General features: G+C 52.6%; 1 protein-coding gene across 1 annotated transcript in view; it reads left to right on the forward strand.

The window, feature by feature from the left end:
* The first annotated feature begins 14,151 nt into the window (after positions 1-14,151).
* The window catches only part of SLX9 (SLX9 ribosome biogenesis factor), a 31,038-nt gene continuing 18,195 nt past the window's right edge, over positions 14,152-26,994 (forward strand). The window contains exons 1-2 of the mRNA XM_079767206.1: positions 14,152-14,407; positions 22,229-22,337. Coding sequence (XP_079623332.1) covers positions 14,270-14,407; positions 22,229-22,337 — 247 coding nt within the window. The 5' untranslated portion in view covers positions 14,152-14,269. The remainder of the gene's footprint in view (positions 14,408-22,228; positions 22,338-26,994) is intronic.

The following is a 26,994-nucleotide window of genomic DNA, read 5'->3' on the forward strand; positions in this document are numbered from 1 at the left end:
GGCCCCTGAAACCCAGCCCCTCTGCTCTACACGGGCTCCCAAGGGGGGGATGTCAGAGGAAAACCCTTACAAGCCAGACGAGGGGACGTGCCATTCATTGTGCAAGTCACGGTGAGAAGCAGAGAGGAGGAAAGGAGGCGCAATTCCTGGGGAGAGATGGCCCCTGGTGGCACGGAGGGGCTCGGCCACATGCAGAGGAGGTGGCTGTGCCCTCCAGGGAACAGGGAACCACAGAGGGAGTGCCTAGGAGAGGGGGCCTGGCTGAGCACCCAGTGAGGGGAGTGCATCCATCAGAGGAGAAGCAAACAGGGGTGTTGGGGGAAAACACTTGCTCATGGAAATAAAAAAGGTTTACACGAACCAAAGAGCAGAACGACAAAGGCTGGAGAGCGAATCAGAGAGCAGGAGGAGAGACCAGCTCAGGGGCACAGGAGATGGGAAGAGGGAGGCACATCCCTCTGTCTGTGGATGCCCAAAGTCCATGTGACCCCCGGAGTCCAGGGGAAAGAAGAGGGAACAGAGCAGAGGAGATGCTCAGACAACAACAACCAAGAAGAGAGCCAGAGCTAAGAGAGGACCCAGATTAAGAGTCTCTGCAGGCCCCAGGGCGGGAGGAAGAAGGTCTCGTTACTAGATTTATCCCGAGGCTGTCACAGAACATCAAAGATAGCAAGGAAATTTTACAGCTTGAGGGGGCTGGTAGCTGGGAGAGGGAGAGGGAACGAGAGAAAGACATGGTGAAGGTCCCATAGATTTTCAGATGTAACAAAGGTTTTGTGATTATATAAAAGGACTCCATCCTTTAGAGTTACATGTTGAAATATCCCAGATGATAGGATATGATGTTTTTTATTTGCTTCCAAATAATCGAGTCGGGAGGGATGGGGGACAGTGGGGAGGGGTGTAAATGAAACAAGCTAGGCCATGAGTTGATCATTATTAAAGCAGATGTTGGGGGCATTCGGGCTTATTAAACTATTCTGTCAACTTTTATATATGTGTGAAATTTTCTGTAGTGAATTAAAAAAAACCTTTATGTATTTTATTGATTTTAGAGAGGAAGGGAGAGGGAGAGAGAGATAGAAACATCAATGATGAGAGTGAGTCATTGATTGGCTGCCTCCTGCATGCCTCCTACGGGGGATGGAGCCCGCTACCCTGCATATGCCCTAACCAGGAATAAAACCATGATCTCCTGGTTTATAGGTCAATGCTAAACCACTGAGCCACACCAGCTGGGCTGGAAAAGAACTTTAAAAAGAAGTATAAAGTTGTTTAGCTTTGCAAGATGAAAAAGTTCTAGAATTGGTTGCACAAAGTGTGAATATACTTAACAATACTGATTGGTAAAGATGATTAAATGGTTAAATTTACTTTATGCATATTTTATCACAATTAAAAAGGAAAAGGAAGTGTACGAAATGCTATTTATGAGGCAACCTGCTAAAAGAGACACCGCAGGCTGGGGAGAGATTTCAGGGACAAGGCTTGCATATCAAAGCCAGGAATGGGTGAGATTTGGGGCAGGACCCTGGAATAACCTTTTTCCCCAAGTCAGCCAAGTGCCAGGAAATTCCCTTTGCTGTCACTTTCACTTAGGTCTTCCAGAACACGCACAGTATTTCTCCAGGTATCACTGAGGATGCGCTGAGCCTGGCCGACACTGAGCTGGATGCCCGGAGGCCTCACAGCCCAAGCCCTCCGAACATCAAGGCCTAGTCAGGAGACAAGCGTGTCCCAGCCAGCCTGATACAGGCAGAATGGAGGGGGTCCCCCGGAGAGTAATCCAGGTGTGGTGGGGGCAGGGGGCAGCCAGGAGGGCAGCTCAGAGAGGGGCAGGCTGTTTTCCTCTCCTTGCTGAACACAGGCCTGGGCACCTCGGTCCTACTGCCCACCCAGCCAGGTGTCCACAACACACAGCCTGAAAGCCTGGGAAGGGACTCCTTGGTGACGGATGGAGGGTTAGAAGTATTTTCATAAAGGAGAATGTGAAGCAAGGGGACCCAGGCTCACTTCAGAGAGATTCTCCAGGGCGGGGGGTGGGCACCGGCCAATGCTGGGAGGGAGGCTGGAGAGAGTCAGACCCTGTAGCCCATAATGCTGTGCTGGTGGGTGTTGGTGGACTGAGTGAGTTGGGAGAACCGGTGCTGAGCCTGGCGCCCAGCTCCACCCTCCCCCACCCGCCATCACCCAAAAGGCAGAAAGCCATCTCACCTGGGGTGATTGAGGGCATTCAGGTGAAGGGAGGCAGCTGGCTGCCCTTTCCCAGCTCTCAGCTCCTCCCTCTCACACCTTCACTCTTGGGCCTCTGCCAGCTTCCCTCCCAGCTGGCCTGCAAATTCTCCCAGCCACCCAACCCTCCTCTTTCTCAGAAACTCCCCCATCGTTGCTTTTTTTAAAAAAGTTTCTTCCCACTAGTAACTTCCTCCTGCAATGTGAATTCGACTGTTGCACCCTTTGCCACTTTGCAGAGGCAGAGGGTGGGAGGAGCTGCCAGAAGCTGCTGTGGGGGAGCAGGGGAAGGCAGGCACACTCCCTGGGGGTGGCGGTGCAGAGCAGGAAACAGTGTGGCCTGTGGTAAGAGCTCCAAATAGTTCTATTTCACTCCAGCCCCTACAGACCCACAGAAACAGGCCGTGAGTAATCCAGTGGATCCCTGAGTGTAATCTGGGCCATGTAGACACAGGGAGCAGCCAGGTGACTTAGAAAGGAGAGAGGAGAGGCCAGAGGCCGGGGATTTTCCAGCCACCTACTGCCCTGAACACTGGCCTGGACACCTCAGCCCACCTCCCACCCAGTCCCCACCCCCACTGAGCAGACTTCTCCTGAGCCTTCCTCTTTCTGGCTTCCTCCCTCCGTGGGAGGAAGCAGAAGAGGTGGCATTCCTGCTACCCTAAGTCACCCAAAGGAAGGTGTCAGAGCAGCCAGGAAAGTTGGGGTGGGATGGGGGGCTAACCTTTGTCCTGAGTAGGGGGGTCCCCAATCCTCAGAAGAATGCAGAGATTTACTGACAGGCGCGGCCATGTTAGAAATCACACTGACGAGTGTATTACAGGTCTGTCAGGGCAAAGAGATTAGGGTATCATTGAGGATGCCCGGAGCCTGGCTGAAAATTTAAGCAATTATCAACTCTGGGAAGAAACCAGAAAGTTGTAGAAGGAAGAAAATGTGATTATGGTATGTCCACTTTGCTCGGTGATGCACAACATTTACACCGTTACAGTAAGGAAAGCAATGAGCACAGATTAAAAACCGAACCATTACCCAGCCGGTGTGGCTCAGTGGTTGAGGGCCGGCCCATGAACCAGGAGGTCATGGTTCGATTCCTGGTCAGAACACATGCCTGGGTTGAGGCGCAATCCCCAGTAGGGCGTGTGCAGGAGGCAGTAGATCGATGTTTCTCTCTCATTGATGTTTCTATCTCTCTATCCCTCTCCCTTCCTCTCTCTAAAAATCAATAAAAATATATTAAAAAACAACAATGACAAATCATCATACAGCTGCCCGGAGAGGAAGGGGATGGGTGGGGGCTGAGGATCGAATCCCCATCGACCAGAACAGGAAGCTCATCAGCCTTCCCACCCGTGAATCGAATTCCTCCCGTCAATGCGAAGGCCAGGCTGACCTGTGGGCTCCGTAGGTCAGAGGGGCCACCGAACGCTAACCCAGGCTCAGGTCACTCCTCTCGGTCCTGGAACTCATCAAACTGTCATTTCCCTCTCAGCCTGTGGTTTCCACCAATGCTGAACAGAGCCATTAAGGACGTCCTTGGGGATGGGTGCCCGCTTAACGTCTGGCTGCCTTTGTCAAGCAGGTTTGTCCCTTCTGACCCTGGATTAAGGGACTTGGTTTCCACAGCTGTTTCCTAAGCTCCTCTTGCCCCAGGGGCCTGGCTGAGAGAGGTGGAGGCTGAAGTTAGAGACAGAGCTTGCTCTTGAGGTCCAAGGGCTGGGCCCACCAGTAGTGGTGGCACCCTGAGGACACTGGGTCCCTTTCCTTCTCTGGGCCTTAGTTTCCCTCATCCCTCATCCCTCATCCTCCCCTAGCCACTCCCCCCACCCCACCATGTTGTGGGAACATGTGGTGAAAGGGTCCTGCAAAGGGCCTGGCACACAGCAGATGCCAAGAAATGTAAAGACACCTATTTATACTAATAAAAGGGTAATATGCAAATTGGTCACAACGCCCTCACAGTAACAACTGAACAGCAGGCTGTGTGGTTCGACAAGGCCGGCAGGGGGGTTAGCGAGGGATGACCAAACAACTGACCAGCAGGCTGTGTGGGGTGACCAGGTCGGCGGGGGGGGGGGGGGGCAGTGAGGGGTGACCAGGCCGGCAGGGGGGGGCAGTTGGGGGTGACCAGGCCAGCGGGGGGGAGGCAGTTGGGGGCAACCAGGCTGGCAGGCAGAGGCAGTTAGGGGTGATCAGGCAGGCAGGCAGGTGAGCAGTTAGGAGCCAGAGGCCCAGGATTGTGAGAGGGATGTCCGACTGCCCAGGGATAGGGCCGAAACTGGCAGTCGGACATCCCCTGAGGGGTCCCGGATTGGAGAGGGTCCAGGCTGGGCTGAGGGGACCCCGCCCCCCCATGCATGAATTTCGTGCACCAGGTCTCTAGTATATATAAAACCCTGATATGCAAATAGACTGAATGGCGGAACAACCTAACAACCCAACACCCCAACAACTGGTCGCTATGATGTGCACTGACCACCAGGGGGCATGTGCAGAATATGGCAGGCGTTGGCTGCAGCCGGATGGTGGAGCAGGTGAGTAGGGGCACCAGACCAAGGTGGGGCGCCAGGCACTGTCATTTGGGTGAGCCTCTGGTGGTTACTGAAAATTCTTCGCTCCCGCACGCCGAGGTCCCACCTGGCGCTTGCACCTGATGCTGACGCCTGCCCCTCTCGCACCCGCTGCTGGCACCCGGCCCCAGCCCGATCTCTTGGTGCCATCAGTGGGTGCGAGCGGCTACCGGCCCTCAGTGCTTCTCCACCTCCCCCTGCTCCTGAGGGATGATCAGGGCCAGCAGTTGCCTCTCACACCCATTGCCAGTGACGGCCCTGCTTGTACCCACTGATGGCACCAGCCCCCATTTACACTTGCTGCTGGTGCCGGCCCCAATAGCTCCATGCTGTCAGTGGGTGTGAGCGGGGCCAGTGCCGTCAGCATGTGAGAGCAGAGGTGGCGGGAGCAGGGCTGCCAGCAGACAAGGGACTGGGGGCCGCGGTGGGACCCACAGGGGCGAAGAGGATGGGCTAAGACCTGCCCTTGTGCCCACCGCAGCCTCGCAGCTCACAGTTCCTTTCAAGGTGCATGAATTTGGGCACTGGGCCCCTAGTCCTATCTAATAATAGACAAATATGCAAATTGACCATACCTCCGACACACCCACAAGCCACGCCCACAAGCCACGCCCACCATCCAATCAGAGCGAGTATGCAAATTAACCCAAACCAAGATGGCTACAGCCACAGAGAGCAAGGTTTCCTAGGTAACAGAGGAAGCCAAGCTTTCTGCCAGTCATTGAAGGCCTAAGCCTCCACTCAAGCTACAAAGTTTCAATTATAGAAGGTAAACAAATTCAAACGAATGGCGGCAGAATGGAGCTTGAGAGAGCAGGCCAGGGTTGCCGCCGGCAACAGGGGATGCAAAGCTTTCCACACACCCTGGCCGGGCCCACCCGCTTAAGGCAACAAAGTTTCAATTATAACCCCAACACAAATGGCTGCGGGCCTTGGAGGGAGCCCCAGGCTTGGCTCTGCTCCAGGCTACAAAGTTTCAATTATAGAAGGAAAATAAATTCCAGATACCAGGGCCTCCGCTTGCATTGCCAGGAGGCGTGGCCCGCCTGCAAACCACCACAGGCCCCTCACTCAGGCCGCCCCATGCCCCAAGGGAACCCCACCCTGATCCGGGACACCCTTCAGGGCAAACCAGCTGGCCCCCACCCCTGTACCAGACCTCTATCCTATCTAATAAAAGAGTAATATGCAGATTGATCATCACTGAAACACACAATATAGCTGCCCCCATGTGGTCAAAGATCCTGCCCCCATGTGGACACAAGATGGCCACCACAAGATGGCCAGCAAGAGAGGGCAGTTGGGAGGCACCCGGCCTGCAAGGGAGGGCAGTTGAGAAGGACCAGGCCTGCAAGGGAGGGCAGTTGGAGGTGATCAACCCTGCAGGAGAGGGCAGTTAGGGGTAACCAGGCCGGCAGAGGAGGGAAGTTGGGGGCAAACAGGCTGGCAGCAGAGTGGTTAGGGGGTGATCAGGCTGGCAGGCAGAAGCGGTTAGGGGCAATCAGGAAGGCAGGCAGGCAAGCAGTTGGGAGCCAGCAGTCCTGGATTGTGAGAGGGATGTCCGACTGCCCGTTTAGGCCCGAACCCTAAACGGGCAGTCGGACATCCCTTGAGGGGTCCCAGAGTGGAGAGGGTACAGACTGGGCTGAGGGACAACCCCCCTCCGTGCACGAATTTTGTGCACCGGGCCTCTAGTAAATAATAAAAAGGAGAATGAGCCGTGGTCACAGAGATCATGGAGCTCTGGACAAAAATCACAGCATATATGTGTTTTTAAAATATACTTTTATTGATTTCAGAGAGGAAGGGAGAGGGAGAGAGATAGAAACATTAATGATGAGAGAGAATCATTGATCGGCTGCCTCCTGTATGCCCCACATGGGGCATGTGTCCTGACCAAGAATGGAACTGTGACCTCCTGGTTCATAGGTCAATGGTCAATAACTGAGCCACACCAGTTGAGCACAGCATATGTTTTTTTTTAGAGGAGGTCTATATCTGGACGTATAAAGAAATTTCTTCTCATTGCATTTTCTGCTTCTACCTTTTAACTTTTGAACCTGGGGGAACAATTTAGTTTTCCTGCATTGGATTCTTTGCATGTCATAGATAGGAATCAAATTCTTTCCCCCATTCCCTCCAGGAGACACAGTGCTCGTGACCCTGACCTCTGAGCATTGAGAACGTGCAGTAGGAAGGAGGTAGAGCAAGGCCTGGCATCCAAGGCTTCCCCGGGGTGAGTAGGTAAAGGGGGCATGGGAGCCCTTCCTCTGCCCTCCCAAGGAGAAGGTGGGTTTGGGGCAGGTTGATATTTTGGAGGAATGTCTGAGGAATATACATACATATATATATATATTGATTTTAGAGAGGAAGGGAGAGAGAGATAGAAACATCAATGATGAAAGAGATTCATTGATCAGCTTCCTCCTGCACGACCCTACTGGGGATCAAGCCTGCAACCCGGGCATACGCCCTTGACCGGAATCAAACCCAGGATTCTTCAGTCCGCAGGCCGACACTCTATCCACTGAGCCAAACCAGCTAGGGCCTGAAGAATTCTTTTCTGCATTACTCTCCACCTGGATCCCTGGGAAGGTGTACAGAGAAAGTGCACTTTCAACCTCCCTCCTACTGGGAACCCTTTGCTTGAGTCACATCTCATCACCTGCCTCATCCCTGAGCACACCTGTGCTGTTTCACCCAACAATGGGCTCTGAAGCCCTCCCTGGGGCCCTCATTTCCCCTCCTGAAAGGGTCCAGCCCAAATGCCGTCTCCCCGGGCCTCCCTTATCCTGCTGTATCCCTAACTTGTAAGGACCTGTCCCTTCTTCTGGCCCCTGGGTGACATCTGACACCCACGTGGTATGTCAGTTGTGCAGAGGTGAAGGGCATGGTGACTTTCAGCCCCATTGGAACTCAGTCCCCTCACCGGCCAATGGGAGCGACGAGCACGTCGCTGTGGGTGAGGTTATGAGCAGATAAGCACACACACACCACCTGGCACAGAGAAAGCGCTCAGCAAACGTGGGCTGTGATGACTCCACTAGGGCAGAGTGGAGACTTTTCCTGGAAAGGGCGGAATGCACGTGACTTCGGTTTTCCCGGCCATAGGGCTCTTGCCACAATTACTCAGCTCTGTGAATGAATGAACATAGCTGTGTTCCAATAAAACTTTATTTACAAATAAGGTGGAGGGCCAGCCTGTGGGTGGTAGAACATTGAACCCTGCCCTAGACCGTGATTCTCTGGTGAGTGAGGATAGTGTGAGGGGACAGGGAGCTACGCATGTGAAACGGGATGTCTGGGCCTGGCTCTTGTCAGAAACTCAGGTCCGATCCACTGGTCCATGCCCAACCCGCTAGATCCAGATGGCAGGTTGGCCCTGATGTCTGTTTAACAAACACACTCTGGGTGGTCTGATCATCAGCGCAGGGACACCGAGTCTCGGGCTCCACTGGGCCTGCATACAGAAGGCACTTGGGCTGGGGAGGAACAAGAGGAGAACGTGAGAGGCAGGGAGCAGAACAGAGACCTCGGGACACTGAAGGGAACCCCCAGGGCCTCTTCCCTCTCTTCTAAACCTTCTCTCCTGCCCTCTTCTGCCAGTTTCCAGGACACCTCCTCCTCCCCAGAGTGGACTGAAACACCTCATGAGTCCCCTGTTCCCCCAGAATCCTTGAGGGTGGCTGCTCCAGCGCCTGCAGACATGGGGGCCGGGCAGGGACTCTTCCCTCCTGCCGGTGAAGTGCTCCACCTCTGACTGGGTGGGGGTTGGGGGTTGTCTTCTATCTTCCTCTCCCTCATGTTTTCTTTCTCAGCATGGGGCCCATGGGCCCTCTTGTTTCTGGCACACAAAGGAGCTGGGCATGTGAGCAGTGGTGGCCCATGTGGCTGGGCTCTGGGAAGCCTGGACTAAAGTTCTGGGCACCCACTGGGCACCCACTGGACAGCTACGGATAGGTATCTTTTTCTACCTGTAAAATGGGGGTGAGGGGTTTGCCTCTCAGGACACTGAGATGCGGTATGTGAGGCTCTCAGCAGACAGGGAAACGGGGCAGGGGGCAGGACCAAGTGCCTGGGGCCAGCCCAGCAGGGACCAAGCAGGGAAGAGGGGGAGGAGAGAGAGGGGGTTTCACCCTGATGCTGACTAAGCAGGGGTGAAGCGGAAGCTCAGCGGGAGAAGGCGCATTTGCCCTTATCTGGGTGTGACCTCATCCATGCAGGAAATGACCCGCTGAAGGTCACCCACGCATGCGGGGCCAGGCTGGGCAGATCGAGCTGAGACTGTGGGCGGTGTGCTGGGTGGTCACTAGGAAGACCTAATCTTTCCACACTTGAGCAACAATGAAAATTCCAAGTTAAACAGGCTGCCTGACCCAGGGACAGAAAGCACAGATGCTGGGAGGGCCTGGTCCCTAGGCACTGCCCACCCATACGCCCCGCTGCCATCTCTGAGCAACGGGATCAAAGGGGTTTTAGCATTTAAAATAGGGTCCGCCCTCGTCAGTTTGGCTCAGTGGATAGAGCGCCTGTCTGCGGACTGGAGGGTCCCAGGTTCGATTCCGGTCAAGGACACACGCCTGGGTTTCGGGCTCGGGTGTGCAGGAGGCAGCCAATCAATGATTCTCTCTCATCATTGATGTTTCTATCGCTCTCTCCCTCTCCCTTCCTCTCTAAAATCAATAAAAATTTTATTTAAAAATTAAAATAGGGTCCTATCTTTTCCAAGTTGTCTATGAAGGCCACATATTAGTTTTATAATCAGAAAAGGATGTTACTAGAAAGACAAGTTAATCAGACACAGGACAAAACCAGGGGGACCCAAGCCCCACATGGCCGCCTGTAAGGAGCTAGGAGAGGTTTGGAAGGAGAGGAAATAAAGGCAGCTGAAGGATGCGGGGGCGGGGGGGGGGGTTGCAGGGCGGGTGAGAGGGAGGCTTTGGGGCTGCGCCTCGCTTCTTGAGGGCAACGAGGGGATAAGCCACGAGGGCCACGCCTTACCCTGGTGGGGCTGCAGAGCTACCACTTGTCGAAATCGTGGCTTGGGCAACCTCCTCCCAGGCCTCTTCCTCCTACCCCAACCACTTCCCTGAATCACCCCAGCGATCCCACGGTGAGTCCGTCCGAGTCCGGCACAGTATTTTACCCCAGGAGGTTCCAAATGCTGGAATTCCACAGCCTCGGAACCGGAATTGTTTACGTCTAACTTCCTGCTGCATTCCTGGGATGCAGCCGGACCCGGAGCTCCAGGTCACAGGCTCTGTGGGTAGAGGTGCATAGGTTGGGCACCCACCTTGCTGCCCCAGGAGCCAATGGGGCGGCGATTCCCTGAAATTCACCCAGTTAGGGAGATGCTCAGACAACGAACTGTTTCTTAGAGACCCAAACGGATCAGTTAAAACCCCAGGCATCCCTAAACCAAAGTCAAAGCCTGCAGGTCAAGGGGGCAGTGGCGACCGGCAACCCAGCATACCAGGTCCCAGAGGCCAGGGTGCCTCCTTCAGGCAGTGGGACTGAGAGACACCTTCGTCCGGGTCCCACATGTTCAGGAGGCACAGGTGACACGCACCTGTCCCCTTCCCATGGGCAGCTGCTCACCTGCTTGCCCACTGTGTAAGGGAGAAGCTGCTCTGGGGGGCCTGGGCACCCCTTCCAGAACGAGGCCTGGTGCAGGACCGCGGACTTGGCTTCCCAACCCATAGCCGGTGGATGGAGCCCGCTGTGCACTGAGGCTTGGGCAGGTGTCAGAGAACGTCCTAGAACACACTGCCTCCTTTCCAGAGCCGATTCCTTGGGGAAGCAAGGGAGGGTCCCCAAAAAGGTGGGAGGGGGAGAAAGCCCCAGGGGCTCAAGTGGGCAGGAAGGGCTGGATCATACTCAGGACTTAGCCCCTGACCAGGCACCCTAAGTCCAGCGCACTGAGCCTCCACCTTCCACGGGCGTCCTGCCTGTTGCCTACACTGGCTCCGCCCCACCCCAAACCTCATACCTGAACTATCTGCACTTACTCCTTAACTACTCTGGAGTCACTGGAATCTACTGAGCATGTGCTACCTACAGCTGTTGACCCTTAAAGACTCCTACCATCCCCATTGGAGAGATGGGGAGACTGAGGCTCAGAAGGTCCTGCCTTACCCAGTCAACTCCAATCCTGGCTGCCTCCCTGGGGGCTATGAATAGGGCCTCTCCTCCCTAAGTGAGGGTGGACTCCGACCAGGCAGCGGTTGGGGTGAGAGGATTCAGTGGGAAGAGCGGCTGATAAAACCGTTGCCCCCGTGGGAGGAAGGTTCATTTGGAGCCAGGTTATCGCGGCTGGGCTGGGCACTGCACCCAGGACGCTGGTGGCCAGCCCCCAGGACCAGACCAGGAAGGATGGCCTGACACTGAGCACATGGGCACCTGTGGTTAAGCATTGGACCAGGGTCAGGCAAGGCTGGGATGCAGTGGGCCCTGAGCTTCAGGTCCCAGTACTGTCACTGGTCGTGTTGGGAGAGCAATTCCGCTGCTCGCAGGTCAGGTCGTCTCTGCTCTAAGCTTAGCCTGGGGCTTGGGAAGCCCCTCAGAAGACCCTGGAGCTTCACTAGGACGTGCAGGGTCCCAGGACCCAGAGGACAATGATGCGCAGCGGGGGTGTTTGGACTGCATGTTCCGGAAACCATCCTTCCACTACTGGGAAGGACCCCAGGCCCCAGTGCCGGGAGCTCTTTCTATGGCTCCTGCGTGGCCCGCGTCCTGCGGGGACTGGAGGGCCTTGGTGGCGGAGAGAAGCGTTCTCCCCCCCCCCCCCCCCCCCCCGCCTATAAACCTGGGATCCTCCGGGCACCCCTGAGTCTGCGCCCTTGCCCTCACCTCTGCGGAATAGCAAAGAGTGTGCCTTCCTTGGTCCGTGAGCGCCCTCCGGCGACAAAAGATTGAATCAGAGAGAAAAAAGAATTACCTCGCCGAAACGGGTTTGGCTCAGTGGATAGAGCATCGGCCTGCGGACTCAAAAAAGGTACCAGGATCGATTCCGGTCAAGGGCATGTACCTTGGTTGCGGGCACATCCCCAGTAGGGGGTGTGCAAGAGGCAGCTGATCGATGTTTCTCATCGATGTTTCTAACTCTCCATCCCTCTCTCTTCCTCTCTGTAAAAAATCAATAAAATATATTAAAAAAAAAAAAAAAGAATTACCTCGCTCGGCTCCAGCCAGGCTTTGGAATAAGGGACCACCAAGGCGGGGAGACTGAAGCACAAGGGACAGATCGAGATGGGGCTGAGCGCCTGGAAGGGCAGAATGGCTGGGGGAGGGGGGGATGGGGGGGTTCCCGTGGAGGCCAAAGTCAGGCGTTCCTTTCCAGGGAGATCATGGCCTGGGTACCCTTCTGGCATGGAGTGCCCTGGACAGGTGGTCACAGAGAGATGAGAGAAAAGACAGAGAAATCAGGGCCCCAGTATTTTTGACATCCATTTTGGAGCAGTTTACATTCGTTTCCTCTTACAGAGACAGCATGGATTGCACAGGGAGCAAAAAGGAAAGCCTGAAACTGAGCGGTCTGCAGGCCTCCGGAGCTGCTTAGGTGTCTACACCACTGCCTGGGTCAGGCTGGGGACCGTGTCACCTGCCAGGAGCCAAGCTGGGGTCTCCCTGCCTCGGACAACTCGGGAAATGAGGCTGGTTGGATGCAGAGTGTGTTAAAGGTCAGGTCAGCGATGCTGGGCCGATGGAGCTGCTTCTGGGGTGTCCCCTAATGTCCCTGCGAGGGGTGCCAAGAGGACAGTCCTCGATGCCGCTGGGCTTTGTCTCTGAGTCTGTGTGCTATGCCCGTAGCTCACCCCTGCATGACTTTCATTAGCAGAAATTACCTCTGCATTCTTGTTCTATCATGGCACAGTTGGGGACTTGGAATATTTCTTCAGATAACCGGTTGGAACTAGGCTTCTTTCACATCCGATGGCACCCCCTTAAAGAAGCCATAGGTTCCATGGGATTGGTGGGGACCCGACTTGGGGTGGGCATGGCCTTCTCCACACTCCAGAAAGCCCACGTGCTGGGCCAAAACTCTCACTTCCCAGAGGTTCCTCCAGTCTAGCTCTCAGCCCAGCTAGAGGTTCACCCAAGAAGGCTGGGCTGTCCTTTCCACCCCCTGGTCTGCGAGGTGCTGGGGGGGTGCCCTGGAGCCTGGAAAAGCCCTGACAGCCAGGGACTCTCACCGAGGAGCGGGATGGCCCACCCAGGCGCCGGCCTCTGAAGTTCTTCCAGGGACATTTCTCTCTGGCCTCGGCGTGGATCCATGCTGTGACTTTGCTCCTTTATGTTCAGCCTGGTATATCCAGGGGCCTTCGTCATCTACAAATGTCCCCATCCCTGTTGGACATTCTAGAACTGGACAGGTCAGGTCCTGCACACCCTGAACAGGCCTGTAACAACCAAAATAGAGCATTGACTTGCCTGCAGTGGGGGGATCACACACCAGGGCAAGCACCTTTTCATCCTTTTGGGGGCTCTGTGTGGGGCCGACTATTCCTCTCCAAAGCCCATTTTCTGTATCTGAGTTTCGGCTGGGCTCCCAGACAGGGTGGAATCCGGTGTGCTGGTACCCAAGGCCTCCCTTGTGTGGGGAGGGGGCGGTGTGTCCTCTCTCCTGGCTGAGCCTGGACTCCTGTGTGGACCTAACAGAACAAGGGGCTCTTTGAGGATGAAAGTCACACCCTCACCAGCTTGTTTCCCCTCAGGGCTGGATGCACAGGAGACTGAAAGCGAACTGCAGGGCTCACTCAGGGCCTGGTCCAGCAGCTTCCTAGCACGTGACTTGTGTGTGTTGCAACAAGTTAGTCTACCATGTAGTTTCCAGTTTAAACAGACGAGTTACACCCCATTTCCAGGAATTGTTTTGAGGAATGAATGAAATGCTGTAAAAAAAAGATGGACACGAAGTAAAGGTTCAGTCACAGTTAATAAACAAATGGACTCGCTCAGGCAAGGGTTATTGGGGCTCCTCTTAGATTCAACCGTATTCATTCAGTCTCAGATCTCCCATTGCAGACAGGTCACCACTTCCCATAATATGCAGGCCCCCCTTCCCCCCAGGGCCTCTGATTCTTTTTTCCCCCTCAGAGACTATGAAAGGCACAAGTGCCGTGTGGTGAACACACCCGTGTGTTTCCAATAAGCTTGCTCCATCCAGCTCCATATTCATCATCCCCAAATCACAATGAGGCTGCCTGGATTCCAGCATTTATCCCGTATCTGCCTGGGAGGCGGGGCGTTCCCGGAGGCGGGGACCGGGCGGGACTAGGACACAAGCCCCCGCCCCTCCCGGCCACACCCTTCCGAGGCCCCGCCCCTCCCGAGAGACTGAGCAGCCGCTGCAGGGAGAATAACGGAACCCAGCTGCCTGGGCTCCAGTTTCCGCCCGGGCCTCTTCTTGCAGGCTCCGTCTCCTGCGCCCCGCGGCTTCCGGTCCGCTGTGGGTCTCAACCAGAAACATGGGGAAAGTGAGGGGGCTGCGGGCCCGCGTGCACCACGCTGCCGTGAGGCTCACGGCGGAGTCCGCGCCCGGCTTCGCGCCTCCGGCCCAGGAGGGGGCCCTTCCGCAGGCCTCGGCTGGCGGAGTCGGGAGAAAGGTAAACTAGGAGCCAGGAGGCGGTCCTGGGCGGTTGGGATGGGAGTAGGGTCGGCGGGGGTTGGTTGGGGCGCCGCACTGTGCAGCTTTGGGGGCCCTGTGGTTCCCCAGGAGGGTCTCCTGCGACCCGGGACTGCCCTCGCGGTGTTTATTGTGCGACCTGCGCACCTTCTCCGTCGGCGAGGTGTGGGGGCCTCCAGGCTCTTGCCACGTTGAGATGGCTGGTAGGGTTGACTTGCCCCAGCACGCCTTGAGCTGTGCGAGAACCAGACACCTCCCACTGAGATAGGCCAGTAAGCCAGGACAAGTGGATCAGGGAAACGGAGACAGCACTTTGCAGCCATCTAGAAAATCAAGATGCCAAGCAGTGTCAGCTAGCTAGTAAATTCTGTTTTCCCTAAACCAGGACACTTATGAGTAAACTAGAGGCCCAGTGTACGAAAGTCGTGCACGGGTAGGGACCCTAGCAGCTGCCAGCTGCCGGCTGGGACCTCCCTTCCTGCGGTTGGCAGGTCAGCCCAGCCTGTCCCCTGATGAACTCCCTTCAACTCTCCCTCCAGGGGACAATTTGCATATTAGGCTTTTATTATATAGGACTAGAGGCCCAAGTGCAGGAAAATCACCATAAATTTCAGAACATTTTCATCACTCTAAAAAGCAATCCCTATTATCAATAATTGAGCAATCACGTTTCTACTTTCTGTCTCAAAGGATTACCTGTTCTGCACATTTTATATAAATGGAATATACAATATGTGGCCTTTTATATCTGGGTTCTTTCACTTAGCATACTTTTGAGGTTCCTCATAGTATTATTTTTGTAATATTCATTTCTTTGTCTTTTTTTTTTAATGTCTGAAAAACATTCCATTGTATGGGTGTAGTGTACCATACCCACCACATTTTGTTTGTCCATTCGTAAGTTGATGGATACTTAGGTTGTTTCTAATTTTTGGCTATTGGGAGTAATACAGTGAACATTCCTATACAGTTTCCATTGGATTTATGGAGTGGAATTGCTGGGTGGTACAGAATGCTGAATTTTACTTTTAAAAGAATTGCTTGACTATTTCCCACAGTGACTGCACCGTTTTACATTCCCACCAGCAATACATGAGGGTTCCGATTCTTCCACATCCTCACCAACTCTTGTTATTGTCTGTCTTTTTTTATTATAGCCATCCTAGTGGGTGTGACGTGGTATTTCATTGATTTGCCTTTTGATGTTGAGTATCTTTTCATGAGCTTGTTGGTTATTTGTATTTCTTTAGAGAAATGTGTGTTCATGTCCTTTGCCCATTTTTTAGGTGTTTGTCTTTTTGTTGAGTTTTAACAGTTTTTTATATATTCTGGATGGCAACCCCTTATCAGATATGTATGGTTTGCAAATATTTTTTTGAATTTATGAGTTGTCTTTTTACTTTCTTGATATTGTCGTTGGAAGCACAAAGGTTTTAATTTTGATGAGGTCTAATTTATCTTGTTTTCTTTTGTTGCTTGTGCTTTTGGTGTTATGAAAAGTTGAGGAAATTGCAGGGGAGCTTGGGCAGTGTTTGGTCATGGAGAGACTCTTTGATAATGGTTATCCTTTAGGGGTTGATGTAGGGCCCTCAATATATTTCAGTATTTACGTCTTAATTCCAGTAAAAGATAGAATCTGTACAGCTCCATTCCCTGTCACCCCTTGTCCTGCTATATTGTTATGCAAATTGTATCTATACACGGGTGGACAAAAGTAGGTTTACAGTGGTGAGTACAGGGAACACAGTTATTCTTGTATTATGTATTTATTAATTATTGTATTATTTATTTGTATTATTTGTCTTCTTGATTTTACTTCATATCCTTACTTATGATTCCTGGCAATTTAAACTACTTGTGCCCACTCCTCTATATGTTACAGCCCAGCCTGAAGTTGTTATGATTATTCTTTTATAATTACCTACATGTTTACCTTTTCTAGACTCCCTGTTTTGTTTTTGTGGATTTGAAGGGTTTGGTATCATTTGCTTTCAGCCTAAAAAATGCCCTTAGTATTTCTTAGAAGGCAAGTCTGTGAACAACGCATTCTCTCAGCTTTGCTTTATTTGGGACTGTATTTGTTTTACTTTCATTCTTGAAAGATAGTTTGAATGCTTTGCATATGCAATACCACTGCCTCCTGACCTCTATTGTTCCTGATGAGGAGTCAGCTGTTAATCATATAGGGGTGCACTCCATTGTGATGAATCAATCATCTTCTGTGTGTGTGTGTGTGTGTGTGTGTGTGTGTGTGTGTTTTATTGCTTTCAAGTTTATCTCTTTGCGCCTTGAAGTATTTTGACTAATGTGCCTTGATGTACTAGTAGATCTCTTTGTGTTTATTCTGTCTGGAGTTTTGTTATCCCTTTGGAGTTTATTGAGCTTCTTGGATGTGTAGGTTAGTATTCTCCATCAAATTTGGCAAGTTTTCCACCATTGTTTCTATGAATATTTTATCTCCCGCTCTGTCTTTTCATCTGATACTTTCATTACTTATGTTGGCATGCTTAAAGGTACTCTAAGAAGCCATTCATTTTTCCGCATTGCCCTTAAATATAAAAGTTATCTTACTGGCAAAAACGGTTTAATTTGGGAATAACAAAGAATTGCAATTTGGGAAAGCCAGCTACAGCAAAAACTGCAGGCATGTCTAACAAAGTAGAAGAGTTGTTTTATGGAGAAAAAGGAGAAAGCTAGAAGGGTTGTTTTGAATGAAAGGCCATTAGAGAAAAGGAAGAGTTCAGGGAGGTGATGTTTCTCATAGGCTGAGATGCTGGGGAGTCAATTTCTTGAAGGACAGGGATGGGGAAAGTGCAGCCAGTCCCCCCTGCCAAGGCACTAGGGATGAGTTAATTAAATGTTTTTAATTAACAGGATAATTTTTAAGTTGATAATTTTGATGTTATAAATATCCAAATGACCCTTGGCAGAAAAAAGGTTCCCCACCCCTGTTTTAGGTGGTGCAGTATACAGCAGCGTTTCTTGTTGGGCCTGTAATTGGTGATTCCTTCCTGTGGAGGATTCTTCTGTTGGAGTCTCTAATTGACTATTTTCCTGTGATTGATGTCAGGTGGGTACTGGCTGGATCTCCCCTCCTGGCCTGGTCACTCCATTTCAGTCAGGTTTTTCTTTGTTTTCCCTTCTGCAAGCATATTCTATAAATTTATTTCTATTGATTTCTCTGTCATGCTCTGTTCTTTTCCTCTCTTTTCTCAGATGGCATCATCTCTATCAATCTTTCTTTAAATTTGCTGATCCTTTCCTCTGCCAGCTCAATTCTAGTTTTGAATCTCTCGAGTGAAATTATTCATTTTGATCACTGCTTTTTGACTCCAGGATTTTATTTTATGTTTTAACTAGAGGCCCAGTGCATGAAATTTGTGGACGGGGGGTGGGGGTGGGGGCGGGGGTGGAATCCCCTCAGCCCAGCCTGCACCTTCTCCAATCCGGGACCCCTCGGGTGATGTCCGACTGCCGGTTTAGGCCCGATCATGGGGATTGGGCCTAAACTGGTAGTCAGACATCCCTCTCACAATCCTGGACCGCTGGCTCCTAATTGCTCACTTGCCTGCCTGCCTGGTTGTCCCTAATTGCCCCCCTCCCCTCACCCCCCCGCCCCCCGCCGGCCCGATCGCCCCTCACTGCCTCTGAGTGCCGACCTGATCACCCCTAACTGCCCCCTGCTGTTGTACAGGTCGCACCCACCTGCCCCCTCCCTGCTGGTCTGGTCACCCCTAACTACCCCCCCCCCCCCGCCAATCTGGTCACCACCAACTGCCCCCCCCCCATGACCTGGTCGCCTCCATTTGCCCCTCCTGCTGGCCTGGTCACCCCTCACAGTCTCCTCCCGCCCCCCCCCCCCCCCCCCCCCCGCTGACCTGGTCACCCCACGCAGCCTGCTGTTCAGTCATTGGGTCGTCCCTCACTAACCCCCCTCCCTGCTGGCCTGGTCGCCCTACACAGCCTGCTCTAGCCCAGATGCACTCCTGGGGGCGCTCCTGGGCTAGAGCAGGTGACCTTCAGCCAGTGCTAGCTCAGAGCTGTGCCTAAGCCCTTATGCCCGGGGCCTTCTGCCCTGCATTGTGTTTGCTTGGGGCATGCTTTCCATTGTGCCCATCCAGAGGTGGTTGTGATGGGCAAGGGCTCGCAGTAGATTGCTCCTGAGGGGGTGCAGCCTGGACCCCAGGGTTGACTCTGATCCCAGGAGGGCTCTTGGCTGTCTCTGCGGTGTTCTCACTGTTACGCTATGCTTTCTCTGACATGTAGCTGGTTGCTGCCAGTATGGTGGCACTGTGAGCTGCACAGCCTGCACAGATCCCTAGTGTCCCACTGTCAGGGACAGCCAGAGCCCTGCACGGTGCTCTGAGTCGTTCTGAGTGGCTGTGAGTCCACGTATTCTTCTAAATTCTCCTACCCAACTATGCCAGGGCTGGTTCTTCTCAAACCCTGCCCACTGTACTAACTGTTGGGAACTTAGTCCAAGTTCCTCCTTTATCCTCTGCTTACTAGTAACAGGTGTTGGGTCTGAGCCCCTCTGCCTGGGGCTGGACCTCCTAGGACGCCGGGTCGTAGACGGAGGAGCCATGAGAGGTTGTGAGTATATAAGAATGAGTCTTTATTGCTGAAGCCAGTGGCCATATTGCTATCAGACAAGAACAGTCCTCACAGCAGAGTCCATACAGGCAGGGAGCTGGACACCGGCTAGTGAACATATATCTTTCCCATAAAGCAGCATCAGTCTCTGTACCCACAGCTACCTGAGCAGCCACATGCTACCTCCTAGACTCACTGCCTAACGTCAGAGCGGTATCTGAGCTCTCCGGCTCAGCAGCTTCTCCTGTCTCTCCTGCCCAGCTGCTCTCTCTAGCAGACTTCTTCACACACTCCATTCTAGCTGCTCTCTTCCATACTCCAGCAGACTTCTCACTCCCGCCTTAGCTGACTAGACTGGTCAGTAACCTACTTTTATACCATTTAGACAAAGAAGGCTTCATGCCAATAGTTACATCAATCATATTGGCTACTGAAGGGCACAGTGTACCATGTGTCCTTACACCCATCATGGTATCTTGGTCTGATTAGGATTCCCAGGCTCAGAGTCCTTGAACATTCTGTTTAGGCACATGCCCAGAGCGGCCTTTCGTCATTCAGGTGTACAGATAACAAGGCCTCGGTGCTCCCACCGGCCTTGACTATCCAGGGACCTGGCATGGTTCCCACACCCACAACACTCTTAGGCATGGGCTTCTCATTCTGTCCTGATAGAGTCAGTTCCCTCCATGGAGCCTGTCCCTCCCCTGGGTAGGACCTCAGTGCTCACACTAGAGCAGGGGGCAGGGACAATTCAGCTTCTCCCTGGTGACAGCCCCTCCATGAGTGCAGCTGGAGGGTGGCCCCTAATCTCCTTGGCTTGTAAGTAGCTCCACCCTGCAGAGCTGGGTCAGGACCCAGTATTCTAGATCAGGCATGTCAATTCATTGTCCACGGGCTGCATGCGGCCCACAAGGAGTATTTTTGCAGCTCAGCCAATATAACGGTATGTAAGAAACGTTTTAATAAAAATTTCGTAACAATTTTTACAATATCCTGTTATACATGATTATTAAAATAACAAACTACAATGCTCGCTAATGACTGATTACTTTAATCGTGTTGCATTCACTTCCCTCATGCGCCTTATGCGCAGGCATACCATTTCTCTCCACTAATACTAGTAGCGAGTATTTTAGCAGCTGATTGCCATGGCATTAGTCTTGTACTGACTTGTTTGGTGTGTACAACAGGAAATATTTCGCTTTCGGAGAACAAGAAAAATAGGTTTATTTGCGTTACACTTATTAATTTGTGCAGTTATTCAGTGTCTGGTAAGTTAATGTTCAAGAAAAAATACTAATTTTTATTAAAATGTTCTATTATTTTATGTTAACGATTACTCATTTATTTCAGTCCGTTGTATTCAGCAAGTCTCTATCGAAATAAACCTTCTGTGAAAATTGAAGCTTTTGTTTTTTTGCAGTGCACATAAACTTAAGCTTTGTTCATTTGGCCTTTGTTAGCCTTTGAGTTTGACATGCTTGTTCTAGACCTTCCCTGCCCAGGGTGGAGTGTCTGCCCAACAAGAGGGGTTGGGGGGCACGGGAAGGAAGTCCTGGTTTTCTGCCCTTACCTTCTTGGAAGGTGGGGTGGGTGGGGGTGGGGGGAACTTGCTGGCAGCCTGCCTCCCCCTCCCCATCCCCTGACCCCGGTGAAACCATGGCCATGGACTGGGAGCTGGGGGAAGGGATAAAGCTTCTTTGGTAGTTTCTGATATGCTGTAAATTCTTTCTGTTCTTAATGAGACTTAAAATTTCCTCCAGTTAAATGGTTTTTGGGGAGATGGTCTGCCACACCCTCACTCTGCCCTTCTCGACATGGGTTCCTCTACAGCCCTATCTTGTATTCCCTGTGTTGGCCAGGTCAGCTGGGATTCCCTCAGCAGATAAAATCCTGCCAGACTCAGACTGCAGCTGACCTCATAAGGAAACGACCCACCATAAGTGAGAGTCAGCAGACAGTGCAAGCATCAAAATCAGACTGCTGTGGAGTCAGAAAATGGAATTGTTAGAGACTACAAAATAGATGTGCCTGAAATATGAAAGACATAAAGGAACCAAATAGGAGAAAGGAGAACAAGACTAGCAATAAAAGCAATACATAGACCTTGTATTAATAAGGGGGGCAGGGGAAGGAAGTCCTGGTTTTCTGCCCTCACCTTCTTGGAAGGTGGGGTGGGGGTGGGGGGCAGGGGGGTATGGTCATTGAACTTGAACATGGAATAGACAAACAATTCTGATTTCTAGTCACATAATTACATTGTTATTCATGGAAAACAGTCAATGTGTCATCAATACCTTTTATATTAAGCTCCAAAATGTGAAGTTATGAGAGATAAATTACCACTGCAGAAAATGTCCAAGTGACAGAGTAGAGAGAAGTTGAGTATCAATGTGTATAGACTTATGTATGTGACCTGGGCTCCCCTTTGCTGGGAGGTGTCAGCTGATATGGCCTTCCTCGCCCGCCCTGCGTCCCCCATGCTCCAGCACTGTCCCCCCGTTGGGTTCTCTGAGGTCTCTTCTTTACTGCTCCTGGGCCGTCCTGAAGAGCCAGCCAGAGCTGCTTTGTCAGGTGCTAGGTGGGCGCACTCAGCCCGACACCTTCTTGGCACTTAGACGAAAGTTTCTGCATCATCCCCATTCTGTCCATTGGTGTGTGACTCCCCTGGGAGTGGATGCTGAGGTCCCTCCCGAGCCCCTGTCCTGGACATTGGCCTGGAATGAGCCAGGTGGGCATGGGGAGTGGGTTCTGGGTGAGCACGTTGCGATGGGTAGAGTGACATGGATGGTTTTAAAACTTCAATGTAGGGATGAATGCAGGTCAGAAACACACCTAGGAGAGACAGTGCTGAGGTGCAGGAAGGGATGTGACACAGGAGAGGGCTGTACAAGTAAGAAGATGTGAGGTTTGGAAGGAGATCCTGAATCTGGTCTAAGATGGTTCTTAAGCCAGGAGCACGGCCCACCTGGTGACTTGAGGCGGGCAGGGAGGTGCTGCCGTAGGGCTCTGCAGTCTGAGCTCCCGGGGGTCCTGGGGCTTCATCGCTGGGAAGTGGGCTGGTTTCTCCAGGTCCTCCTCCGTGATAGCCAGTCCTTGTGCATCTTGAGGCTCTCACCCAGGGGTCTCCCTGCCGTGTGACGGGCCTTGCATTTCACCACAAAGCCATGGAGCAAGTCTTACATGGTCTTCTTTCTTTCCTTCTTAGGAGTGGGCTTTTGTGAACACTGACATCTTTGCCAGGACCAAGATAGACCCCAGTGCCTTGGTGCAGAAGCTGGACTTGGACACAAGGAGTGTTGCTTCCGTCAGGAGAGGTGAGAGGGAGCGAGGCGGACCTTACGGTTTGCATGCTTCCAGTGCCTGGCTGGCTTTGAGCTGTTCAAATGCACAGGCAAGAGCAAATTTCAGTTAACTACATTTTTTTTTAATCCTCACTCGAGGATATTTTTCCATTGATTTTTAGGGAGAGTGGAAGAGAGAGGGGAAAGACAGAAACATCGATGTGAGAGAAACACATCGATTGGTTGCCTCCTGCATGAGCCTGACCAGGGCCTGGGCCAGGGAGGAGCCTGCAACCAAGGTACACATCCTTGACGGGAATCAAACCCAGGACCCTTTGATCCGCAGGCCAACGCTCTATCCACTGAGCCAAACCGGCTAGAGCTAACTGTATATTTTTAAAAGGTTTTTACTAATGGAAAAATTTAAAATCCTACATAATAAAATGGTAATATGTAAATTACCATCACTCCGCTACGCCCACGATTGGGCCAGCAGGAGGCGCAGGGGGCGGGACTCAGGGTGGCCGGGGTAGCTGATTGGGCCAGCAGGACGCTGAGCTCGCGGCGCCAGTGGCTGCGCTGGAGGCTTTCGGAAGGCCTGGTGCACCAGCGGATAGACAGCCAGCTCCCCCGCGATCAAAAGCCAAAGCGGGGGAGCTGGCTGGCTGGCTGCTCCGGCACAAGGCCTTTCGAAAGCCTCCGCCGCGCCGGAGGCTTTCGGAAGGCCTGGTGCACCAGTGGACAGCCAGCCAGCTGGTGCACCAGGTGCATGATTAAATCATGCACTGGGCCTCTAGTATACTATAATAGAAAGAATGGTATAAAGAAATTCCCTGTGCCCAGCACCCATCTTCAGTACACACATACTGCATTATTTTGAAGCAAATGGTTCTCTAATGAATTCTATAGTATCTATTTCTAAGGGCTCTTTCTTAAATAGCATACCTACAGTGCCGTTATCACATCTAAACAAATTAGCAGTAATTTCTTATCAAATATACATGCAGTGTTCACCCCTTTTTGATTGCCTCATCAAGTTTTTTGTAAAGATCAGGGTGCAAACAAGTGCCCTTGCTGTGTTGCAGCCCCCTCCCAACCTTTTCCCTCATGTTTTTATGATGTGGGGAGGGCATTTTTCTGACTGCACTTCCCCCATTTGGGATTTTGCTGGTTGCCTTCTCCTGGTGTTTTTACCGTGTTTCTCTGATCCAGCCCAGTTCGTGGCCAGAGCTTTTTGGCTGAGCTTCCCTGGAAGAGGAGAGCAGCTCTGCTCCCCGTCACATTGCCCTGGAGGTGGAATGAGCTCCCCAGGCCTGGTGGGTGCATTGCCACCGTGTCCGGAGAGAAACCTCAATGCTGCGTAGGTGTGAGCTGCACATATGCAGCCGAGCATTTGAAATAAGAGAGGTGTGCAACCTGGTTAGGAGCACTCAGGCCTCCGGGGCAGGGCTGTTTGCCCCAGTCTCTGTAATCCTACTGTACTTGACCTGCACATGGACTTCCATTGGTTTAATTGACTGTACGTTCTCATCTTTAAAGTTGTAAGTAGCTGTCCTTCTTGTCTTACTGCTTTAACAGTCTTTGTGTTCCTGGGGCTCTCTAGTGAATTGATGTACAGATTTTTCTTAATTATTTCTTGTTGGAGGATTCAGCAGCATCCAGGTTTTTAGTATCATTTTCCAGGTTTCCGTCTGTAGTTTGTAAACAGCTCAGAGTTGTAAGATGTGATTATGTCACAGGTCTGACTTATATTAACTTCTGTGGGGTTATGTTGTTTGCATCGTTGCTCTGGATATTTTTATGTCACGGGAGATGCACGTGCTTCTCCTTGCCATTCTTTGTGCTTTGAAACTGCAGGGAGCAAACACTTTCCCCCTCCTCTCCTGGGGATCCTGCAAATTAGATTCACTAAAGACAGATCAAGAGACACGCAGTTTATTAATGTGTGCAGTGCACTCCACCCAGGAGCTAGGGGAGTGATGAGAAACTCAAAGGGGTGGTGAGAACTTGGCTTCTATAGCATCTTAGCAACAAACGGTATGTTTATAGCCTTGCAGGGCGCAAACTGTGGGAAGGTAAACCATGGGGAATGAATGGAGGAAGGTGTTTGTGAGGGTCCATCTTGGCTGTGACCTTCCCTCACCTTCACAATCACAAAGTTTCCTCCGAGAGGGAATTCCTAGTAGTCCTCGTTTTTCAGAAATTTCTTGCTTTCTTTTTTTAAAAATAATTCTTTATTGTTGAAAGTATTACATATGTCCCTTTTTTCCCCTCATTGACCCTCTCCAGCCTGCCCCTGCCCCTCTGTTCAGAAATACCTTTGGTGACCAATTTGATCAACGGTTTTGTATGTTCACTGATTCTCTGAAGGCTTGTCTGTGTATTTCGGGCAGTTCTGATCACCGTTCTTAACCTTGGGTGAGTACTTTACCTATTATAGAGGTTTGGTACGGTATTTGTCATTTCATACAAAAAACTCTTCTAGGATTTTAAAAATTGCTGAGGAAGTTATTCCCCTAGAGAGCTGACAAATGCTGTTTTCTGACAGTTCCCTATGGCGGCTACTCTCGCCCCTCCTGCCTGTCACCTCTGCGACCTTTCTCTCCTTGGTTGTGGGGCCAAGTTTGCTTTCTGTCCATAGAATGGGCTCTGCCTTCTTGGTCCCGGTTGGCATGCTGCCCTGCCTGTTGTGGTGCATACACCCTGAAGGAGAAGCCATCTGTGCTACAGCCGGTATCCCCGAGCAGTTTGGAGGGAGTGGAGGGGACAAAGCATTAGCTTGCAGTCAAAGGAGCCAAGCTGAGGTCCTGGTGCTCTACTTTGTTGGCCGTTGGATTTGGGCATCTGTGTAGCTTCCCAGGACCGTTAACTCCTCATGCATCAAATGAGCGTGGCATCTGCTGGGCAATGTGCTTCGTGGGCCTGCCTGGAAGTCCTACTGGCCTTCAGTCATGCCCACTACTGGTGGTAGCTGGGGCTCATCTCCAGGGGGAGCTGGGCCGGTGGTGCTGGGGTCATCCCAGCGGTACTCCCATGTCAGTGAGGGGCTGGCCCACTTTGTCCCCTTTCACAGACAAGGATGCGGTGCAGGGGGAGACCAAGCCCCATCGTAGGTGCCAGCCCCTCCCTTTGCTGAGCTCAGAGCTTTGAAGCCCATCTGGGAATGGGGGTCCTGATGGCCCTCCCTCCAGCACTGCTGGATGGTTCTCTGTGAGACATGGTCACAGCTGTTGCAGCTCCCGATGGAGCCCCCAAGGAGTCAAGATGCCCAGGTTCCTGGTGGCAGGTGACTGATTATCTCAGCCTCTCCCTTACCCGAGCCTCCCTCTTCAGCATCTCTTCCGATTTAGGTTGTTCCTCAGCCTTGCTTCCTCCTTATTGGCCAGTGCCTGGATCCTACAGGGGAACAATGCGTCTTGTAGTCTCCAGGCCTGAGCTGGGGCTGGTGGCCTGGGAAAGGTCATGTGGAAAGTGGTATCAATGACTCATACAGTGGCTGCTCAGTGGCCTGCTGGGCTGTGAAGGTGAGGACACCTGCCTGCCTGAATTAGCTCAGAGGCGTCCTTCCTTTGCATCTTTGCCCTGGGCTGAGTCACAAATAGAACTGTGCCTGTGTCTGGCTGCTGTGCCACTGCCTTGTAGCCGGTATGGACTGGAAGAGGCTGAGCCCACTCAGGGGAGTCTGGCCTGGTTGTGGGTCCATCACCCTGACGGATGAATGTCCGTTGTGTGGCTCCCCTGCGCTTGTGTGTGTTCCTCTCCTTCAGGCAGCTGTGCTCTCACACTCCCTGCAGCCTTAGACCTGGTGGACCTGCTTTGCTGGTGGCATTGTGCCAGGGTTTCTGCACAGAGCCCTTGGAGCCCTGCGGCCTTTGGAGCCCACTCTGCCCCCAGTTTCCCTTCAATCCCCCCTGCAGGCAGGGGCTCCATACTTCCTGTGGGGGAACCACTAAGCTGGAGGCTGTCCCCCACCCAGCTCTCCCTGCAGACGGACCCCATCCACCACCACCCAGCTCCCCCTGCAGATGACCCCATCCATCACCACCCAGCTCCCCCTGCAGATGACCCCTTCCACCACCACCACCCAGCTCCCCCTGCAGATGACCCCTTCCACCACCACCCAGCTCCCCCTGCAGATGACCCCATCCATCACCACCCAGCTCCCCCTGCAGACGGACCCCAACCACCACCACACAGCTCCCCCTGCAGATGACCCCTTCCACCACCACACAGCTCCCCTGCAGATGACCCCTTCCACCACCACCACCCAGCTCCCCCTGCAGCTGACCCCATTCACCACCACCCAGCTCCCCCTGAAGATGACCCCATCCACCACCACCACCCAGCTCCCCCTGCAGATGACCCCACCCACCACCACCCAGCTCCCCTGCAGATGACCCCTTCCACCACCACCCAGCTCCCCTGCAGATGACCCCTTCCACCACCACCACCCAGCTCCCCCTGCAGATGACCCCTTCCACCACCACCACCCAGCTCCCCCTGCAGATGACCCCTTCCACCACCACCACCCAGCTCCCCCTGCAGATGACCCTTTCCACCACCACCACCCAGCTCCCCCTGCAGATGGACCCCACCCACCACCACCCAGCTCCCCCTGCAGATGACCCTTTCCACCACCAGCCAGCTTGGCTTTGCCCTGAGAGTCAGGGTCCCTGGGCTCATGGACCGC

Source organism: Cnephaeus nilssonii (assembly GCF_951640355.1).
Source record: "Cnephaeus nilssonii genome assembly, chromosome: 3".
Taxonomy (NCBI): domain Eukaryota; kingdom Metazoa; phylum Chordata; class Mammalia; order Chiroptera; family Vespertilionidae; genus Cnephaeus; species Cnephaeus nilssonii.